The 19760-nt window shown below is 39.5% G+C and overlaps 1 protein-coding gene across 1 annotated transcript; it reads right to left on the reverse strand.

Moving 5' to 3' along the window:
• Positions 1 to 1803: 1803 nt before the first annotated feature.
• LOC131913880 (guanylate-binding protein 1-like) lies at positions 1804 to 18131 on the reverse strand. The gene is made up of 11 exons (XM_059266626.1): positions 17961 to 18131; positions 14927 to 15135; positions 10710 to 10837; positions 9649 to 9758; positions 9225 to 9424; positions 8632 to 8874; positions 7473 to 7753; positions 6670 to 6882; positions 6151 to 6253; positions 4645 to 4838; positions 1804 to 1929 (listed from the first exon to the last, which is right to left on the reverse strand). Exons 1-11 carry the CDS (start codon positions 17975 to 17977, stop codon positions 1804 to 1806), a joined length of 1824 nt encoding a protein of 607 aa, XP_059122609.1. The 5' UTR covers positions 17978 to 18131.
• Between the last annotated feature and the right edge of the window lie 1629 nt (positions 18132 to 19760).

Raw genomic sequence — 19760 nt, forward strand, 5'->3', positions numbered from 1 at the left:
CACAGTCTACCAGTGAGAGGCCAATAGCAAATGCAGATTTTCTATGCCACAGACACAAAGGATATAAAACTGCAGTAGAGTGTCTGGTTACAATGGTCCTTCACCTAGACCAACTGCACTAACCTCTAATCAGTGTCTTTTATTCCTGCCATTGGGTGGGAATGTTGTGATGGCACAAAGGAATACCTGAAGCACAAAGGTCATCATCTTCTCTTGCTGAGCTCTGTCTCTCTCCATCTTTTCTATCAACTGTCGCACATGTTCCTGGTGATTCTTGTCTTTATTTTCCATCATCTGATCACATTTCCTTTGCATTTCTTCCATTATTTTTACTGTAGTCTTTGAAGATTCAGCTTGCATATGATCCACTGTGGAGGAAAAGGAAAAAAAATGTAGGATTGCTATGATGTCTCCTTCTGCCAACACCTGTTTGGTAGTTTGCTAAACAACACTTGTTTAGTAGTACTAGTTTGGATACATGGAGTTCTGTGGTACCAGCATGGAGAGACAATGATGCCTCTGACATATCTCACCAAGACATGGTTTGGGGAGTGAAGGTCCATCCTTGCTTTTGTTGTTCCAAGGAGATCTATATCTGAGGATATCCACTAGTTACTAATAGGCTTATAGAGCAATGGTTGAATACAGTTGTCTGTGTGTGTGTGTGTGTGTGTGTGTGTGTGTGTGTGTTTGTGTGTTTGTGTGTGTGTGTGTGTTTCTACAGCTCTCTCTGAATTGTGTGTCTAAAGATCAATACTTTTCTATCACTAGTTAATTGTACATCAGCCACACACTGAAACTATTGTGATCTGGCACTGATGGCTAAAAAGAACTTCCCTTTAATTTAAAAAGAATTATTATTTTGTTTTCTGCATATGGATGTTTTTGTCTGAATGTTTTTCTGTGCATGTTCATTTCTTGTGCCTGTAGAGGTCAGAAGAGAACACTGGATCCCCTGGAACTAGAGTTACAGATAATTATGAGCTGCCATGTGGGTGCTTGAAAGTGAACCAGTCCTCCGGAAGAGCAACCAGTGTTCTTGACTGCTGAGCCATCTCTCCAGCCCCGGAGCTTCCCTTTATATATAATATAATCACATATGTTCCATGGCCTATCAGCAGGAATACTCAACAATATCTAAAGAACTGGTTCACTCTTCAGTGCACAAAGGGGAGAATGCGCACAGGGTTGAAGAGTCTAAATTATTTACTCAGAGGAGAAGAAAATTCTCATGAATTTTCTGGCAACTTTCTCTCTTATCATGCCCCTTAGTTATATAATTTATGACCTCTCCACCACAAAAGATGTATAGTTCAAATATCAGATATAGTAAAGGTTATGCTAATGTTTATAATATAATTAAAAATGAAATGAAAAATTTAAGATGGAAAAATGGTTTTACAAGTAATTTCATTTTGCTGATTTATGGCTCAGCGATGATATAAAAGCCAAAGCTTGTGGCTTAGTGAAGGTATAAATGTCACGAATTCAAATGTAAAGCAAGTGGGTGTTGTTAGATACCCCAAATTCATTATTGAACTTGTTCTTGGACTGGATAGTGTTCTAATAGAAACTCTTGTCCTACGTATTCAATTTTTATTTATTATTATTACGTCTGTATGGTTTGTAGGGAGCAGGGGCACACATGTGCCACTGTCCATGTGTGGAGATCAGAGGACAACTATGTGCTGTCTCTTCTCTCCACCTTTACATAGCTTCTCATGATTGAACCCAGGTCCCCAGGCTTTACAGGAAGTGCCTGTTACATGGTAAGTCCTCCTACCAGCCCTGTTCTATGCATTTTTACATTCTATTTATAGTGCAGAAGATAATACTTTTTTCTTTGTATCTCTTCTCCACATTCTTCATCTCTTCTTGAAGTTTTCTGCTCTCTTCTCGGAACCCCTCTTGGAGTAGCTGTTTCTGCTCCTAAGAGGGAAAACGTATATTTAATGTTGCACAAAAGGAACAGGGTAACAAAAACATACCAAACAATTTTCAAATTAGTACCTTTAAAATAATTCGGTAATTCCTTAAGACCTTGGTATTTATTCTTAAATTTTGTCCATTAGTGTCCATACCCTCCCCTGTCTTGTGTTTTCAGCTTTTATTACAATACCTGATAATTTATTTGGTCAAAAGTAGTGTATATCTACAGTCCCTGAAAAAAGTTTTGATCTAAAACCCGACCCTGGGATTAGTGGATCAATGAGAATTTACTCATTACACCTAAATACAGACAGCATTTCCATCAACAGGCAATTATATGTTATAGTTTTTGTTTTCAAACACACTTGTCCTCCTGTAATGTCAAGTCCCAGCTATCTGAACTCTACCAACTGTGGGCAAACATATGCTTTAATTGCTCTTTCACTAAATATATACAGACATTTCTTTTATTATTATTTACTAAAAAATAATGAACTTGAGCACCACCAGCATCCATGAAGGTCTTGGGAATTATTGCTCCATAATCATTGACAGACAACTCTATTATACAGTAATAATGGAAATTTAATCCTGTGAATCCCAGAATAAAGTAAAATGTCTCATCATGGAATTGTATATAAGCTTCCAAATTTCATATGTAGAGTAAGAGATAGTAGTTGAGGACCTAGAGGACTGATATGGCCAACAGTACATTTCTGAACTGACATTTAGTCTCAACCTATACTTGGAGGAGGGGCTATGAACAGAAAGGTGTTGGAAGACTGTGTGTCAGTTGGTGATGTATCTTCCTACTCTAGGTATTTCCAGATATAGACAAGGTGTGAGGAAAACAGATTGCTACTGGCTCATCCTACAGATGATTGTGTGAGATCTAGCCTAGAACATTTTCTCAGAACAACTCATGAGGAATCAATCAAAGAATGCACATACTGTAGCATTGCTGTATGACAACTCTCTGCTGGATCAGCACTGCACTACAGTTACTCATTTGTCCTCTTTTGATTGCTTAATTTAATTTAGTGATTTTTAAAACCTTCACTGTGCATAATCATTGTATGTGCTAGTATATTGCATAAAGACACTGTTATACAAATCTATATTGTATGTTGATCAACTGTTTTTCATGACTTCCCACCTTCCATTTTCTCACACCTATCCTCCCTTGTCATTTTTATTCTTCCAAATGATTTTGCTTTCACATGTGCATTTATGTATTCCTGGGACTGAAGTACACACACACACACACACACACACACACACACACACACACACACAAATGGTTGTATCAATAAGACAAAAAGGCCTAAACAAAATGAAACAAAAGATCTAGAAAAACACCACTGAGTTCATTTTGCTTTGGCAAATTATTCCTGAGCATGGGGCCTGCCCTCAAGTGTGGTGGATATACTCATTAACACTCATTGGCGAAAACTGAGTTTTCTTTGCCAGTGAGCATCAATTGCAGATAGCTTCTTGATTAAAGGTAGGACCCATGTCCAACTCTCCCTCAGTGCTGGGACCCTGTCTGGCTTGAGCCTTACAGGTATTGTGTGTTCTGCCAGAGTCTGAGTTTACATGTGCATCAGTCCTGTTGCGCCTTGAAAATGAGGTTTCCTTGGAGTCACCCATCACTGATAGCTCTTACAATCTATCTGTATCCTCTTCTGCGTGGGTCTATGAGTGTTGAGAGGAGGGGTTTGATGAAGACATCCCAGTTAGGGCTGAGTGCTCCGAAGTCTCTCATTCTCTGCATATTGTCCATTTGTGGTTCTCTGTTAATTCCCACCTACTACAAGAAGAAGATTCTCTGATGTTGTATGAGAAAGGCACTGATCTATGAGTATAGCAGTGTGTCATTAGGAGTCATTTGATTTATAGGTTTCTTTAACAAATCAGTTGTAGTAGGTTTTATCCTAGGCCTATGAGCAATCTAATTTCAGGTTCTTGAGCATTTAGCAGTGGCAGTAGTGGGTCTTAAATCAAATAAAAAAAAGTGGTTGGTTATTCCCATTGCATGTAGCAACTATTGCACTGTTATGTCTTACAAGCAGGTTGTTGTTGTAGGTCACAGGACTTGTAGCTGGTTGATATTGATGATTACTTTTCTCCTCTGTAGTGTGCAGAATACCATATAGTACCATGAATGCTGGCCAGTAAGAGTGAAGCTTCTGGTTAGGCACCAGTTTCACTTCTTTGTGCTCAATGACGTAGAAAGTATTGTCTACAGCAATAGGGCCTTATCATCAGGCTGAAGAGAGTAACCAATAGCCTTGACAACATTTGATTCTTGAGGTGTTCCATGGGTCCCCTTGTGCCAAATTACATTTGATCTCTTCCTTTTTTAAATGTGGAAACTTAAATGTTTAAACTGGAGCTGTATTTTTCCAAATATTTTTAAGTTTAAATTATGAATGGATTTTTAACAACAAAATAAACTTGTAAAATACTTGTACAATGCCTTTCTGTGGATAGCTGTTGTTTGTAGTGACTCAGGAAAATAGTATTCGCAGGACTTTTTTTTTTTAGTGGGAGCAAGTAGTTTTGGACAGCTATCCATGCACAGTGGTGGGCACAGTAAGTTTGAAGAGACTGCTACAGAATATGGGCTGGAGAATTCCTTATAACACGTGATTGTCTAGTCCCCTACAGAGTGGTTTCTATTAAAGATTCTAGAGGATAAAAATAACAGGGTACCTGAAGTTTAAGAGCTAGTGTCCGCTCTTGCTCTGCCTTTAGCTGGATTCTGTCATTCTCCATTTTCTGAGTCAGCTGTCTCAGGTGCTCCTGATAACTCCTTTCTTTCTGTTCCATCAGCTTCTCATTCTTCTTCTGTGTTTCCTCCAATAGTTTTGCAGCAGCCATTGCAGATTCAGTTTTCTTCCGCTCCACTGAGAAAGAGAGGAAACAATTTTTATGTGGGTCTACAGTGGGAAGGCATTGAGTGCTGGTGCCCTATATGTACTCATAGGTTGAAGTTGTAGTCACAGTGTGATGATATAGCGAGTTGTGATTCTGGTGAGGTAATTGGATTTAGATGATTGTGAGGATAGAGCCCCCATAGGAGCTCAGTGCTGTTGTAAGATGATAATAAAAACACAGAGTTCAGTCTTCCCACCATGCAATGATGCAGTGGGAAGACACCAAGATACTAGAAAGAGTACTCTTGACCATCATAGAATCCAGACTCTGGATTCTTGTTCTCCAGAACTGTGAGAAGTACATGTGTTTTCCCTGTGGCACCTGTCTATGGCATTCTGTCCTGGCAGTTCTCGCCAGAGGAGACAGTATTACCTCCTCCTTACTTCCATGGTTTCTTGTTAGTACTATTAAATTTTTGTTCTTTTTTCTTTTCCTTCCCTTTTTATTTATTCTATGTGTCTTTTACATCATATATCTTGATCCCATTCATTTCCCCATCCCTTTTCATCTGCCCTCTGCCCCTGCACCAGAACCGGCCCACAATTGAAAACAAAATTTAAGAGAAAAGCAAGGCAGTGCGGGGGGAGAAAGAGAAAGGCAAACAAATAAACAAGAAGAAGGAGAAAACAAATAAAATTTTAAATAGGGGAAATTTTAAAATCTCATCATGGAAGCTGCAGTGTGACACAGTAAGTCACACAGTAAACATATATATATTTACTTCTAAGTACTCATTCAAAGAGTCATTGGTCTGGTTTGAGGTCTCTGATTTCTACTACACTATTGATGCTGTTTCCTCACTGGGACTCTTCTTGGATGTCCTGTGTTGTGGAGATCCTGTAGCTTTGGGTCTGCAGGTCAGGTCCCTTGACATGCTCCTGTAGATCATAGATGGGGTGGATTTAAAGTGGACCAAGTCATAACTCTGTTTCTGGGCCTGTTTTATTTTACTTTATGTGTATGCATGTTTTGCCTGCATGTACATCTGTACACCATGCACATGCTTGGTGCCTGTGGAGCCCAGAAGGGGGCAGTCTTTTTATTGGAGCTACAGTCAGTTATGAACCACTAGGTGGGTATTGGGAATGCCCCTTGTCGCCATCACTATTTGATAGGAAGACTATCCCAAGTCCAATTTACTCTTGAGGTAACACCATAACATCAGCAACCCTGAGCATCACGGTCAAAACGACCATTCTTGTTTGAGTTTAAGAGTTACTATTTTAAGATAGGCAAATAGTTAAACTGTTTCAAGATTTTGTTTTTTGGTTTCTTTCTCACCTTCAATCTCCTTTTCCTTTTCTGTCAGACTCTGATCTGTCTGTAAAATTGCATTAGAAACAGCCTCCTTGGATTGTAAATACTTCTGTAGAACCTCTTCAGCCTTAGAGTCCAGAGAACATAAGTTAGTGGGAGGACATCTATCTATCTGTCTCCCCACCACCCTCAAGAATTGTTCTGTCCATCTAAGATTCCTTACCAAAAGAATGGGCAAATCATCCAAGGCAACAAAAGAAAGCTCCCTATTGGTTGATACTGGGAGAAAGTGATTCTGTACATTTAGACTAAGGCATGTGAATTGGAGATGTTAATCTTATGGGCTTACATGGGTGAATCATTCTGAGACATAAAGCCTTCAGGGAGAAAACAGTTCAGAGTGATATAGATATAAAGATGAAATGGCCAGAATGTAGAGTTAAAGAAATCATCAATCAGATGAATAAGTATCATTTTTCTAAATGTTTGGATGAAGGAGACATGCCAGCAGTGTTAGAGCACACTGATAAATATCTTGGTTACCTGTATGCCCTTTTTTGGTTCTCCATAGTACTTTTTCTTCAGCCTTTCTGTCTCCTGAGCAAAGAGGCAGTAACCTCCTGGCTTATAATAAGTGCCTTGCCTCACACCTTCTTCAAGAGGTCTGAAAATATTGTGAAGCAATTCCCAGCAATGGTTTGATGATGCTTCCAGATTGCGTTTACAAAAGTCATCCCATCTTTCTTCTAGCTGAGACTGCAGTGTAAAAATGGAAGTAAAAAGAACACCAGAGAAAATAGTAACAAGGGTTAGAAATTCTCCAAGGGCTTCCCAAAAACCTCGTTGTCTCCAGAAACTTGATGACAACTGAGGAAAACTGTGGTTCTTCTTTGAGTTTGGACCTTCTTATGAATCCCCTCCTTACTACAAATGATGATCAGAGGTTTATGCCAAACCTAATTGCAAGCTTTGCTTTTAAACTGGACTGATGATGGCTGTGAATAGAATGAAGGAACCAAAGAATAAGCCCAAGGAGACAACTAAAACCACAAGTTTATCTCTTTTGGCCAAATGAAATAAAATTGATCTATCCAAGTATATAATTTGATTAAAGCACTGATTGTTAATTATATGCACTTAAACTAAAGGTGAGTATCATAAAATTATTTCAAACTTGAGTCCATAGTTTAAAGATTGTTTCTTTTGAGTATATATTCTAAAGAGGCAATTGTCACTTTTTAAGGGCTACAAAGGATATTTTCCTTCAAAATTAACACTCATTTCATTGTCATATATATCCTTTGCCTTGTATAACATTGATCCATATAAACTTAGGAGGCAATTACCCACAATTCCTTTTGGAATGAATGGTCTTCATCTTTAAAGGAAGTGCTGAGGAAGATTTCTATGGCCTCTTTCTCACAGGTCCTGTGATGATCTAGCAGCTCCTGGAGGGTCTCTGTGGGCAGCTGCACCCTCTGGCTCATCTGCTGGTCATAGTGGGCAGTGGCCTTTTGCACTGCAGCTGAGTTCTCTATCTTTGCCAAGGCCAGGACTGCATTCTCCATGCAGGGCAGGTCTCCACTGCAGATGGCTTCAACATAGGTCAGCACTAGACTTTCTAATCCTATAAACAGAGAGCAAATGATGACATCCACTAAGTAGAACTTTCTTCTCTAAGGAAAAGATAAGGCAGGCCTGTGTATATTGAACACGGATATCTCAGTTCTCCAATATGTTTAGAATAATACCTCTCATAGTGGTTCTCAACCTCTGGGTCGAGACCACTCTGGGATCTCCTAAGAACATTGGAAGTATCAGATAATTACATTAAGATTCATAACCATAGCAAAATTACAGTTACAAAATAGCAACAAAAATAATTGTATGGTTGAGGGTCACTACAGCCAGAGGAACTGTATTAAAATGTCTCAGTATTAGGAAGTTTGAGAACCACTTACCAGAGCATAGTATGGTAATATAGTCCTCTATATTACTTCCTTGAAAAGTCTTTAGTTAAACACGTCTGGAAAAGTAATAGTTTCCTTACCAAAAGTGTTCACCCTTGTCTCACTCGAGCTCAGTGTTGCTTTATAGAACTTTCTGAGGGGAGCCAATTTTTAATGGCTCTGCTTTTCATCACAGCAACCATGAGAAATAAGGCTGTATAGTCTAATTTTTTGACTTAATAGTCTGAATTTATTCTACTTAATTTTTCTTTAAATTTAAATAACTATGTATACATTGGTTAGATACTAAACAACAGGACATATCTGACTTTGTACAACATTATGGAAACTTAACTTGGTTTAACTTATTTAAACTCAGTTTTCACTACCTATTCTTCTATAGGATTTGACTAATTAAAATCTGGTAGATCAGTTTAAACTGTCTAGAATTTAACATAAATAGTCAAAGCCTCTACACTTTTGAAAGCTGAAACTATATGAATGTTTCTTTCTCCCTCCATCTTGAAATGAGTGGAAGACCAAGATGGGGACTCACGTGGGCCATTGACAGGGATGCCTCCTGGAAGAGTTTTGGCTTTGCAATGGTTAAAGATATACAAACAGAATTCTGCTACTTGCTTCAGAAAATCAGAATCGATCTCATTTTCTTGCAGTGTCTCCAGCTGGGAGAGCTTTTTCCACTCAGTGGGTGGGTAGAAGGTAAAACACTTCTTCTTTGGAAAGAACTTCCGAATACAGAGTCGGGGCAAGTTGTATGTTTCAACTTCTTTGCAGGTACCTGGGAAAATAATTTTTCCAAAGGAGGATGAATAGCTAGTGGAAGTGTTAGTTTGTCATTTGAGAATTTCTTCAAATAAATCTTCTCTCTGTGTTATAGTTTTGGTTATGTACAGCCTTGCCACATAAGTCGCAACGTAAGTAAAGAGATGAACATGGTCTGATAACAGTACTGAGAAAAGGGCAGCCACAGAAACTGCAAATTAACGTAATTATTATTGATTCAGGCAGATGATAAATAATAATCACTTCTTAGGAATAGCCAGAAGCATAGAAATGAAAAACTGAATGTGCCACCCAAAAAGGAAATACATTTCTGGCATTTTCATCTACAAGTATCAATCTATGTACCTTCCTTAAGTTTCAGCGAATTCTCTAGGTACTCATCTGCTGTGACATGGAATCCATCTACTTCCATCTTCAAGGTCATGTCTCTCAGGCTCCACACGAAGTCAGGGAAGAAGCTCACAAACTCAGCTGAGTCCTCCACCTCATCCTCCTGGTCAGGTGAGGTCCTTGCTCTGATGCGATCTGTCAGCTCTGTCACATAGCTGGGTAGCTAAGGAAAAGTGGTGAATGAGCAGGGTCCCCAGTCTTCTTCCTCCCATTGGTCTCATCCATCTCCACACCTGGTTTTACCATGCTCTGACTCAGTGTGGACTCATTAGTTGGTGTATGAAGTCTCCCCTTAAGCTGGGATTATTCTGCCTCCTATCTGCCAACACTGACTCTGTAGCATTCCAGGCTGGGATGTTCTCCATCACAGAAAGGATACTGTAGCTGGTCCATGGCCTGCTGGTTGATGGCTCCCATGCTGTTGTACACAAAGGTGCTGCTCAGAAGTACAGCCAGGGCAAAGATCCAGGAATCATTCTGGTTGTCTCCCTGGAAGTCAGAACACACATAGGTCATGAGTATGTCATAGGTCATGAGTATGTCATGTGTCAGTTTTCAGGTGAGCAGTGACAAAAGTATGCTCATTTAATAAGAACTTTTCTACAGCGATTAGTAAAAACTAATGTCAAGACAACTCTAACCAAAAGTAATCATGAATTCCATTGAACTTCAAATATTTTTTACTAAGATTTTTGGTGTATGCTTATTCTTTGAAGGCATTCTTTTGACCTTGCCAGGTAATTGTTATATAGACAGTGGATGTTTGCAGATATTTTGCAACTTCAAATATACTGTAGATTTAAGTATTTCTCTCATTGCTAACTGAGAATTTATACTTTCATGTGATGCATAATACCTGTGTCTATTTTTAAAATCTTATTTAATTCTTTCTTCTAGTTCTGAGAATGGAAAATAGGGCTCTTCCCAAGCGTAACAAGCACAAAGGACTGAGATAAGCCATTATAGGTCGTTCTTGGATACTCATTATGTACCAGAAAAATTATTTATTTTATTACATATTAAAAGAAATGCCATAAGACATGTAGAGTACTGTTTTTTTAATTCATTTGATGAATCAGATAATTGATGCTGAAAGAAACTTTAAAATAAGAACTGTGATTTAGTAACAAGGTTTCCATTTAAACACAGTTATGGGCCTTCAAACTCAAATCTATAACTGAAGTTCTATGTAGAGTAGGATACATGACACTGAATTTATCCTTGGTGCCTTCATAAGGTTGGGTACCAGGTTTAGGTTACAGCCTGTTAGTTGCTGGGATACTGCAGAATGACTATCCTGCTCTTCTGTGAGTCTGTCTATTTATTAGTGATGGCTAAAGTTAATTACATGATGATACAGTAAATTCAAGCTCTTATTTAAAAATTACAGAATATTTAGATATCAGGATCTGTACTGCAAATTGAACTTTCAATCCTTACTTTTGCAATATCGCCCAGGCCCTCAGTGTCAAGCAGAACAAGTGTGTGGTCTTTCTTGTGGGGATGAGGCACACACCACATCCAGATTCCTTTTGTATGAGCCTTCACTGTGGAGCCCAGAGAGAAGCCTGTGACATGTAGAAGAGAGGACATAGTGACAGAGAGTTAGAAGCAGGCGTTTCAGGAAATTGATGCAAAAATGAGAACAATCCAAGTCAGTAGAGCTAACTGAAACCAAAACTAGTATTGATCTTGCAACCAGAGAAATAATAAAAATACTTGAAAATATCCACAGTTATAATTAAAAATAGTACTCAGCAAACTAGAATAATTTCTTAATGCAAATGTATGAAATGCCGTATATGAAAACTGATGCCAATATTATACTCATTGGTAAAAGCTGGTAATTTTTTCCTTTAAGATCATAGAAGAGAAAAGTTTGCCCAGTTTGGACACTGGTGTTCAATACAGTACTTGAAGTGTTATCCAAAGTAATTAGGAAAAAAACAGAAATAGCTGGTACCCAAATTGGAAAGGGAGAATAAGATTATCTGCTGAGGGCCTTGGGAGTATACAGCAGGTGACAACTAGTGTTTGACAAGTCGACCCACCCGATGTATAACTCCCTGATGGGGAGCCCCACCTGGCAAAGCTGTGGGGTCGCTGGCTGTGGAAACTGGTTGATTTCTGTTTGTAACTTTCTCAGATGCCACTGCTATGCCTCCCTAATAAGAACAGCTGTGGGGTGCTTTCCACGGCCCTTTGGTAGTGTGATTTACATCTCTGGGCACACATTTAGCTGTAGATTTCTGTTTATGCTGTATAATTCTGATGTACAGAAGTATTACCAGAATGTTCTTCTTTACTGACACAGGAAAGTAACAGTATTCTCTGTCTCAAAGAGAGGCTTTTACACATTTTGCAAAGACCTTAGAAATAGCCCAGTACAGACTAAACTGCCCCTACAGAAAACACACAAACTCTAATTCCTAGGTGTTGTTTATTGCTAAATTAAGGTCAGGCTGTTTACATCAAAACATAGTCCTTGCAGTAGCTCTCTTTCTGCATGTACCCTGACTGCTCAAGGTTCAGCCAATTGTTTACTGTCTGGGACCCCTCACCAACTTAGAGCTACATGCATGGGTCAATGTGACATTACTAGCCTAAGAGAAACTATGTGACTTATTTTGTGTTTTGAGAATGGGTTGGATCCTGAAAATGTAACTTATAATTGTCCTGAGTTTGGCTGTGGAACAGCAGCAACCATGTGGAAAGAGACAGTTGTTTAGAGTTATGTGAAAGCTGCTGCAGAATGTGAATGAAGTGTGTGTCTGTGTGTGTGTGTGTGTGTGTGTGTGTGTGTGTGTGTGTGTGTGTGTGTGTGTGTGTGCTGGGTGAGAGATGAAGAAGAAGTAACATGAAGAAGAAGGAGGAGGAGAAGCATGAGAGAAGTGTGAGGAGTGAGTGGGTGCAAGAATGAATGAGTAAAGAATGAGTGAATAATGTAGAATTATGTGTGTGTGAGAGAGAGAGAGAGAGAGAGAGAACTATGTGAAAGAAGCTGCTGCTGCTATGTAGGGGAGCTGTGCCTAGGAACTGTGTAAAGTGCTGTATGGTGAGAGAGCTATGTAAATGAGATATTCATCTGTGGCTGTGTGGAGATTTATGACTATGTGGAGTCAAGGAAGATGAAGCTGTATAGAAAAGAGATATAGAAGAGAAATGTATGTAAAAGATAGATGTGTAGACATGTGAAAACAGATGTAACTGTGTATAGAGAGGTATGGCCATATGTACATAAGACATGTAGTTGTATGTGTAAAATGTAGCCATGTGGAGATACGTAGCTGTGTAGAGACAGAAAGAGTCAGAGACCATTCTTAAGATGAAGTAAAAGAGAAAGTTAACATCCCAAAGCATGTGTGTTTTCTTATTTTACCAGTCAGATAGATAGAAACTTATTTCTAAATACCTTCAGATAGAAAAAATCTAGTGCTAGCCACCTTCGAGGATTTTCTTGCATTACTCTGGACGTGGCCTTGGAGCAGGCTCTCCATAACACCCTTAATAATTATCTTTTTCACAGATGGTATAATCTTATATGTTAAAACCTTTAACTATCCCACAGAATAATGTTAAGTATAATCAATTAATCCAGCATGGTTACAGCACACAAAATTATTCCTGTGATTTCTATAATTAGTTCCTTCCCTACACACCAATAATAAATAGCCAACCCTTGCAATGAGCACAGGGACTCGGCCTGGGAGGAGGGGACTGGACCTACCTGGACTGAGTCTACCAGGTTGATCTCAGTCCTCGGGGGAGGCTTTGCCCTGGAGGAGGTGGGAATGGGGGGGGCCTGGGGGGAAGGTGAGGGGGGCCAGAGGAGGGAGAACAAGGGAATCTGTGGCTGATATGTAGAACTGAATTGTATTGCAAAATAAAAATAAAAATTAAAAAAAGATATATGAGTTCTAAGATTAGAAATAAATAAATTAGAAATAAATAAATAAATAACCAAAATAATAATGTACAGAAAATTAAGAAATTAACACCACTTACAATTCCATCTAAAGAATAAACTACTTAGGAATAAATATACTTCATCTAGAAGGTAACAAAACTACATGGGGAAATATACATGTTATTTTTAGAAAAAAATTCAGAACACACAAAAAATTACATGTTCCATATTTAATGTTTGGATGAATAATATTCTTAAAATATCAATGTTATGAGCAGGCTTTTTGGAGCCCACTCACTACCTATGATGGGACACTTGTGCAGCCTTGAGGCGGGGGGGGGGGGGGAAGCAGACACGACTTGGACTTGTCTCTACTGGATGTGCCTCCCCATGGGAGGCCTTGTCTTCTTGTGGGGAGGAGTGGAGGGTGGGTTGGGAGGAGGAGGCTGGGGGTTGAGAAGAGGGGAATCTTTGATTGGTGTGAATAGAAAAAATTTTCTTAATAAAAAAAGAAAACAAAAAAATCAGTGCTATAAATGTGATGAATATCCATTCTTTTTGTGATGAAGACCTTGCTTGGTTATCAAAGCTGTGCTTGAACTAGGGGATTCAAATATAACCTGTTCAGTCTATATAATACTACCTATATGGATATTTTCAGGGATTAAAATTATTTTTAAATTTTATTTAGGAAATTATCTTTTTAAAACATAGGTTTTCTTGGGGGTAGGTTTGATGACTCAGCTGGTGAAGGTGCTGAGACAACCTGAGCTCAGTCCTGCTAGATGTTGGCAGGAGAACACTGACTCTCACAAGTTGTCCTCTGGTTCATAACATGTTCACACCCTGTATAATTTTAGAAGTTTATAAAAATATTATCCTCAGCATCCTGAGTGTTGGAATTTATGCCCTGCACCACAGCCATTACTTCCTTCATATTTTGTTTTAAGGGCCAAATCCACAACAACAGGCTATAGAACAGTGATGGAAAATTGGGGAATGGATAATTATTGTGTGATGGGTATGTAGTTTGTCTTGGGGAAACATAATAAATATGTAAGTGGATTAATGTGATGATTGTACAATAATGGGAATTTGTTTAATAATAAAGAATTGCAGTTAAAATGGTTAGAAGAGTTAATTTTATGTTATGTTTATTCATGACAATAAGAATTTCCAATTCAATTTGAAACATTTTTAAAATCTTAAAGGTCAGAAGAAACTCACTGTTACTTCATGACCTTATTAATTACAAAATCATCGTCATCATTATTGTGTGTGTGTTTGTATATGCATGATGTGTGTTAGGGTGTGTGTGTGTGTGTCACAGCATGTGTGTAGAGGTCAGAGGACAGCTCTGTAGATTTGACTGTCTCTTTCTACCTTCTTGGTATTGGGTCCAGGTTGCCTTGTACAGCAAGGGCCTTTACCTACTGATTCTTTTTCTTGGCCCAGCCTTTACTTTTAATGACTGTCTTACAGACTATTATGTAATTGAATTATTCTCCTTAGTGCTTTCTCCCTTTCTAGGATAGGAATAATTTCTGATTTTAAAACGGAACTGAAGATAATAAAGAGTGTTATGGAGCTGACTGACTTCCTAAAATAGAGTGAAGATAAAAAGCCCAACTCTGAGTAGGAGATTAGATTTCAGAATCTATCTCCTTCTCTAACATTGTTCCCCCTCACAAACCAAGTTCAAAGTGTGACCAAACAGAGGGCTCAGCAAAGCATGGTTGGTGGCACTCACCTTTCTTCTTCCCAGCCAGCTTGTTCATCAGGTAGGATTTGCCTGTGCGGTAGAGGCCCACGATGGCCACCACCACCACTGGCTGTGTGATGGCCGACAGGATCTCCAGGGCCTTCTGATTAGGCTTCAGTTGTCCTTTCACATTCTCAATGAGACACAGGGGCTCTGGCATGTAGACCTTTAGGGCCATGTTCATTGAGGTTCTCTGTCTTTGAGGGAAGAGGTGGAGTAAATTAGAAATCCCTTCTCTTCTCAGAAGGTGGAGTCACACAGCCCTCTAGCACAAACTGAAGTTTTATTGTATTGTTGAAGTGGTAAAGCAAAAATCTGCATAATTTTAGAAAGTTATGAAAATATAATCCAAGAAGTTGAATAAAAATGATAGTACTAATGAATTTTCAAAATTCAACTACTAACAACTCAACTCTTCCCTTTAAGTTATCATGGATTCTAGTTTTAAATTTTATGCTAGATATTAAATAGGGAAGATAATTTATTAAAAATATTTTCATTAATTTTATTTTTAATTTATGAGTATATACTCACTCGTAATTAGATACTAGATGTAAAGCAAAGGATAACAGGATTACAACCCACAGCTCCAGAGAAGCTAGCTAACAAGGAGGACCCTAAGAGGGACACATGGATTGCCCCAGTAAGGGGAAATAAATGAGATCTCCTGAGTAAACTGGGGTGAGGGGGGCAATGGAGGGTAGGTGATGGGGGATGAGAACATAAGGGAACAAGATGGTCGAGCTAGAATAGAGATGGAGTGGGAGAGCAATCAAAAAGGCATCTTGATAGAGGGAGACATCATGACAATAGGGAAACACCTGGTGCAAGGGAAGTTTCCAGGAATCTGCAAGATTGACACCAGTTTAGACTACCAGCAATAATGGAGAGGGTTCATGAACTGGCCTACTCCAGTAATCAAATTGGTGAATACCCTAACTGTCATCATAGAGCTTTCATCCAGTAACTGATGGAAGCAGATGCAGAGATTCATTTAGCCAGAAGGTTTCTCTGATCCTGCCTGGCCCTGCAGTCTTTCAGATGTCTATAAAATAATCATTCAGAGGCTTATATTAATTATAATTGCTCAGCCATTAGTTCAGGCTTACTACTGACTAGATATTACACTTAAATTAATCTATATTTCTTATCTATGTTTAGCCACATGACTTGGTACCTTTTCTCAGTTCTGCCTTGTCATCTTGCTTTCTCTGTGTCTGGCTGGTGACTCCTGACTCTGCCCTTCCTCTTCCCAGAATTCTCCTAGTCTGCTTGCCCTGCCTATACTTCCTGCCTGGCTACTGGACAATCAGTGTTTTATTAAACCAGTGTACAGGAGCGTTATCCCAAAGCAGATCTATAGCCAAGCCCCAGGCTGAGCTCCAGGAGTCCAGTCAAAAGGAAGGGAGAGGGATTCTATGAGCAAGGGGCATCAAGATCATAATGGAGAAATCTACAGAGACAACTGAACCAAGCTAGTAGGAACACATGAACTTTAGACCAACAGCTGTGGAGCTTACAAGGGACTGGACTAGGACCTCTGCATAATACAGACAGTTGTGTAGCTTGGTCTTCTTAAGGGGTCCCTGGCAGTGAGATCAAGATCTATCCCTGGTGCATGAGCTGTTTTTTTGGAGCCCATTACCTATGGTGGGACAACAAGTACAGCCTTGAGGCAGGGGAAAGGGGCTTGGACCTGCCTCAACTGAATGTACGAGGCTCTGCTGACTCCCCATGGGAGGCTTTACCTTATCAGAGAAGAGCATATGGGGTGGGATGGGGAAGGCTGGCAGGGGAGTGGGAGGAGGGATGAGAGGGCAATCTGTGGTTGGTATGTAAAATAAATAAAAAATTCCTTAATAAAAAATAAATAAAATACTTTTTATTTTTATTTTTTAATTTTTGATATTATAATTGAATTACATTTTTCTTTCCCTTTCCTTCCTCAAAATCCTCCCATATAACTCCCTACTGTCCTTCAAATTAATGACTTTTTTCACTAGTTATTGCATATATATATATATATATATATATATATATATATATATATATTCCTAAATATAATCTGTTCAGTCTATGTAATGCTACCTGTATGGTTGTTTTCAGGGCTGAAAAATATTTTGAAAATTCTATTTAATAAACTAACTTTTTAAAACATGGATGTGGTAGGTGGGGGAGAACAGGAGAAGGGGAGGAACAGGGAACAAGGGTTGGTATGTAAAAGGAAAGAAATTTTTTTTTAAATAAAAAAATAGACTTTCTTGGGGCTGGTTTGATGGCTTAGCTGGTAAAAGAGCAAGACAACCTGAGCTCAATCTCCAAGATCTATGTGTTGGCCAAAGAGCACTGACTCTCACAAGTTGTCCTCTGGTTTCTAAACAGGCTACATGAAATGTTCACATCCTGTACACAAAGGCATATAAAGTAAATAGATAAATGAAAGGATTAAAAACTCCTTACAAATAGAATATCTCTAAATTTAGCATTAGGTGATTTTATTTTTATTTAGACTACATGCAAGAAATTCAATATGGATTTATAAGCACAATAATTCTTTCAATGAGTAAAAACACTCATGAATAAATTCTCTATTTTCTTCACGTTTGTACCTGGATGATAATCTGCTCAGGTGTTTAGTATTGGCCCCTCCCTCTGGTTCTTATGAACATTTTGGTGGATTGAGCATGTACGGGATTTTTCAGTTGCTTAGCTGCAGCAGGAGCAGGAAAAAGCAAGTACTGTCAATATCCATAGTCATTTAATTGTGTTCCCACTCAATAGAGACAATGTGAACATAGAGAAGAGCACTCATAGCTTCAGTATTTCCAGCTGAATTCAAGCCCAATACTGAAATGTAGGGAATGTCAACCCTGATAACACCCCTCCTAACATCATCTGCCCGTTCTGACTCTGATATTATATGTTACCTATACAAAACCTTCTCATTTCCTTCCTGATATTATAGACCCCATGTCCCTGAGCAGAACTCCCCAGAGCTTGGAAGAGAAGTGAGCCTCCTTACCTACTATTGCTGTTCATGGTAGATGGACTGGCTTCCTCCCTGGTCTCTTATTTCCTTCTTCAATGCTGTGAGATTTTCTCTGAATGTGGTTGATCAAATGTACAGCAACAGTATTAATAGATGTGAAGAATAGGAAAATGAAAGTGCTTGCTTCACAGCAGGGAATCAACAATCATAAAAATAGTTTCTGGAGCTGAGCTAGTGGGAGGGTTCGTCAGGACTTCTCAGCCAGAGCTGGCAAACCTTTGCTTGGAAGAGGTCTTTGTAACCATTTGCTGTTTTGACCACTGTCCATTACAAATGCATGCTTTTTATGTAGGCAGTGACTCTTAATATGGGGGGGGGCTGTGTGGTCATCTGAGATGAGGAGGCAGGATATTACTTTTGAAACTAGTTGCCTAAAATAAATCCCCTCATGTGGCTGTTTCTTTTTTCAGAACTAGTTAGTGAGGAAAAGGGCACATTTGCCACCCTCCTAAACACCCAGGACCTTCTACTATTACTCACTACTATCAGCCAGTTCAGTCAGGATGGGCTCTGTGTATTAAAAGGTTTTTTCATGGCATTAGTTGGATTACATGAATTTTTTTAAATGGTGTTTTACAATTTTATTTAAATTCTTCTTTCTTAACATTTTAGCTTCACTGTTCTTGAAACTACTTCAAACTCATTAAGCTAATTTTTTTTGCAGAAAATATTACTCAAACTCTTTGCAAACATGACTTGAGTCATATTAAAACTGTATTTTCCCAGAAAGGGTACATAAGTCAGTTCCCAGTAAGGTTTGCTATCACTATGGTAAAAGTGGCAGAAATCTGGCACTTAAGCCCTGCCTGCATCATCTTCATATCTGCTTCTCTGTCATAGAAACTCTACTGCTACTGAGTGTGGTCCCAGGGCTTGTGGCTGGCTAGTGGGTCACAAGGTCCATCCTTTGGAATCTTGGTTCACCATGTGATGATGGAAATAGATGATATGTATGACTGTTAAAACATGGAGTCTATTAAGAAATCATCATAGACATCTCCCCATGGATCTCCATGGTTTCCTCTCTCACCTGTGTGTAGTGGGTAGCCATTCCAGCTTTGTTCTGGAAGTTCCAACCCCCATTGAGACTTCGGCAACTGTCACGCCTACAAGGCGGGGCCAAGGGAGGCGCCTGGGGACCCGAGATCCGGATCGGCGAACGCGCTTGGTTCCAGGACGCTGGATGGTGGAGGGAGACAGAGGAGAGCTCCAGAGAACACCGCTGGACTGTGATACACCTTCCCCAGACCCCGCGACCTACCTATCCCTTAATTTGTAAGTTACGCCATTGAATAAATCTCCTTTTAACTACGTGGAGTGGCCTAAATAATTTCACCAACATCTGGCGCTCACGTGGGGCAAATCCCAAAAGCCTGGGTGGCTCCTGCCCTCAGCCTCCTCCCCGGCTAGCGGGTACCTAAACCCGCCTGCAAAGTTCCATATAACCAGGGAACACCTACACGGTTCCATTCCCGAAAAAGGGAGCAGCTAGTCCGGTCTCAGCTCCCTAGCTTAGCCCCGAGACCAGTGAAAGAGGCACTCCCCCGCTTCCTGAGTGCACGCACGCCAGCTGCGGCTCGGCTCAGCCATCTTGACTCCAGCGAGCTGCAGTCAGCCAAGATCACCAGCAGGCCCTGCTTTGGAGCTGTACCATCGCCACCTGCTGGCTGAAAAGTGCTACTACACCCCCCAAAACCACGAAAGGTAAGTAAAAGTACCTGATAATTTTACACCTTAAAATTGACTGACAAATTTTGAGTAATTCTGGTAATA

This window comes from Peromyscus eremicus, chromosome 6, assembly GCF_949786415.1.
Source record: "Peromyscus eremicus chromosome 6, PerEre_H2_v1, whole genome shotgun sequence".
Classification (NCBI taxonomy): Eukaryota; Metazoa; Chordata; class Mammalia; order Rodentia; family Cricetidae; genus Peromyscus; species Peromyscus eremicus.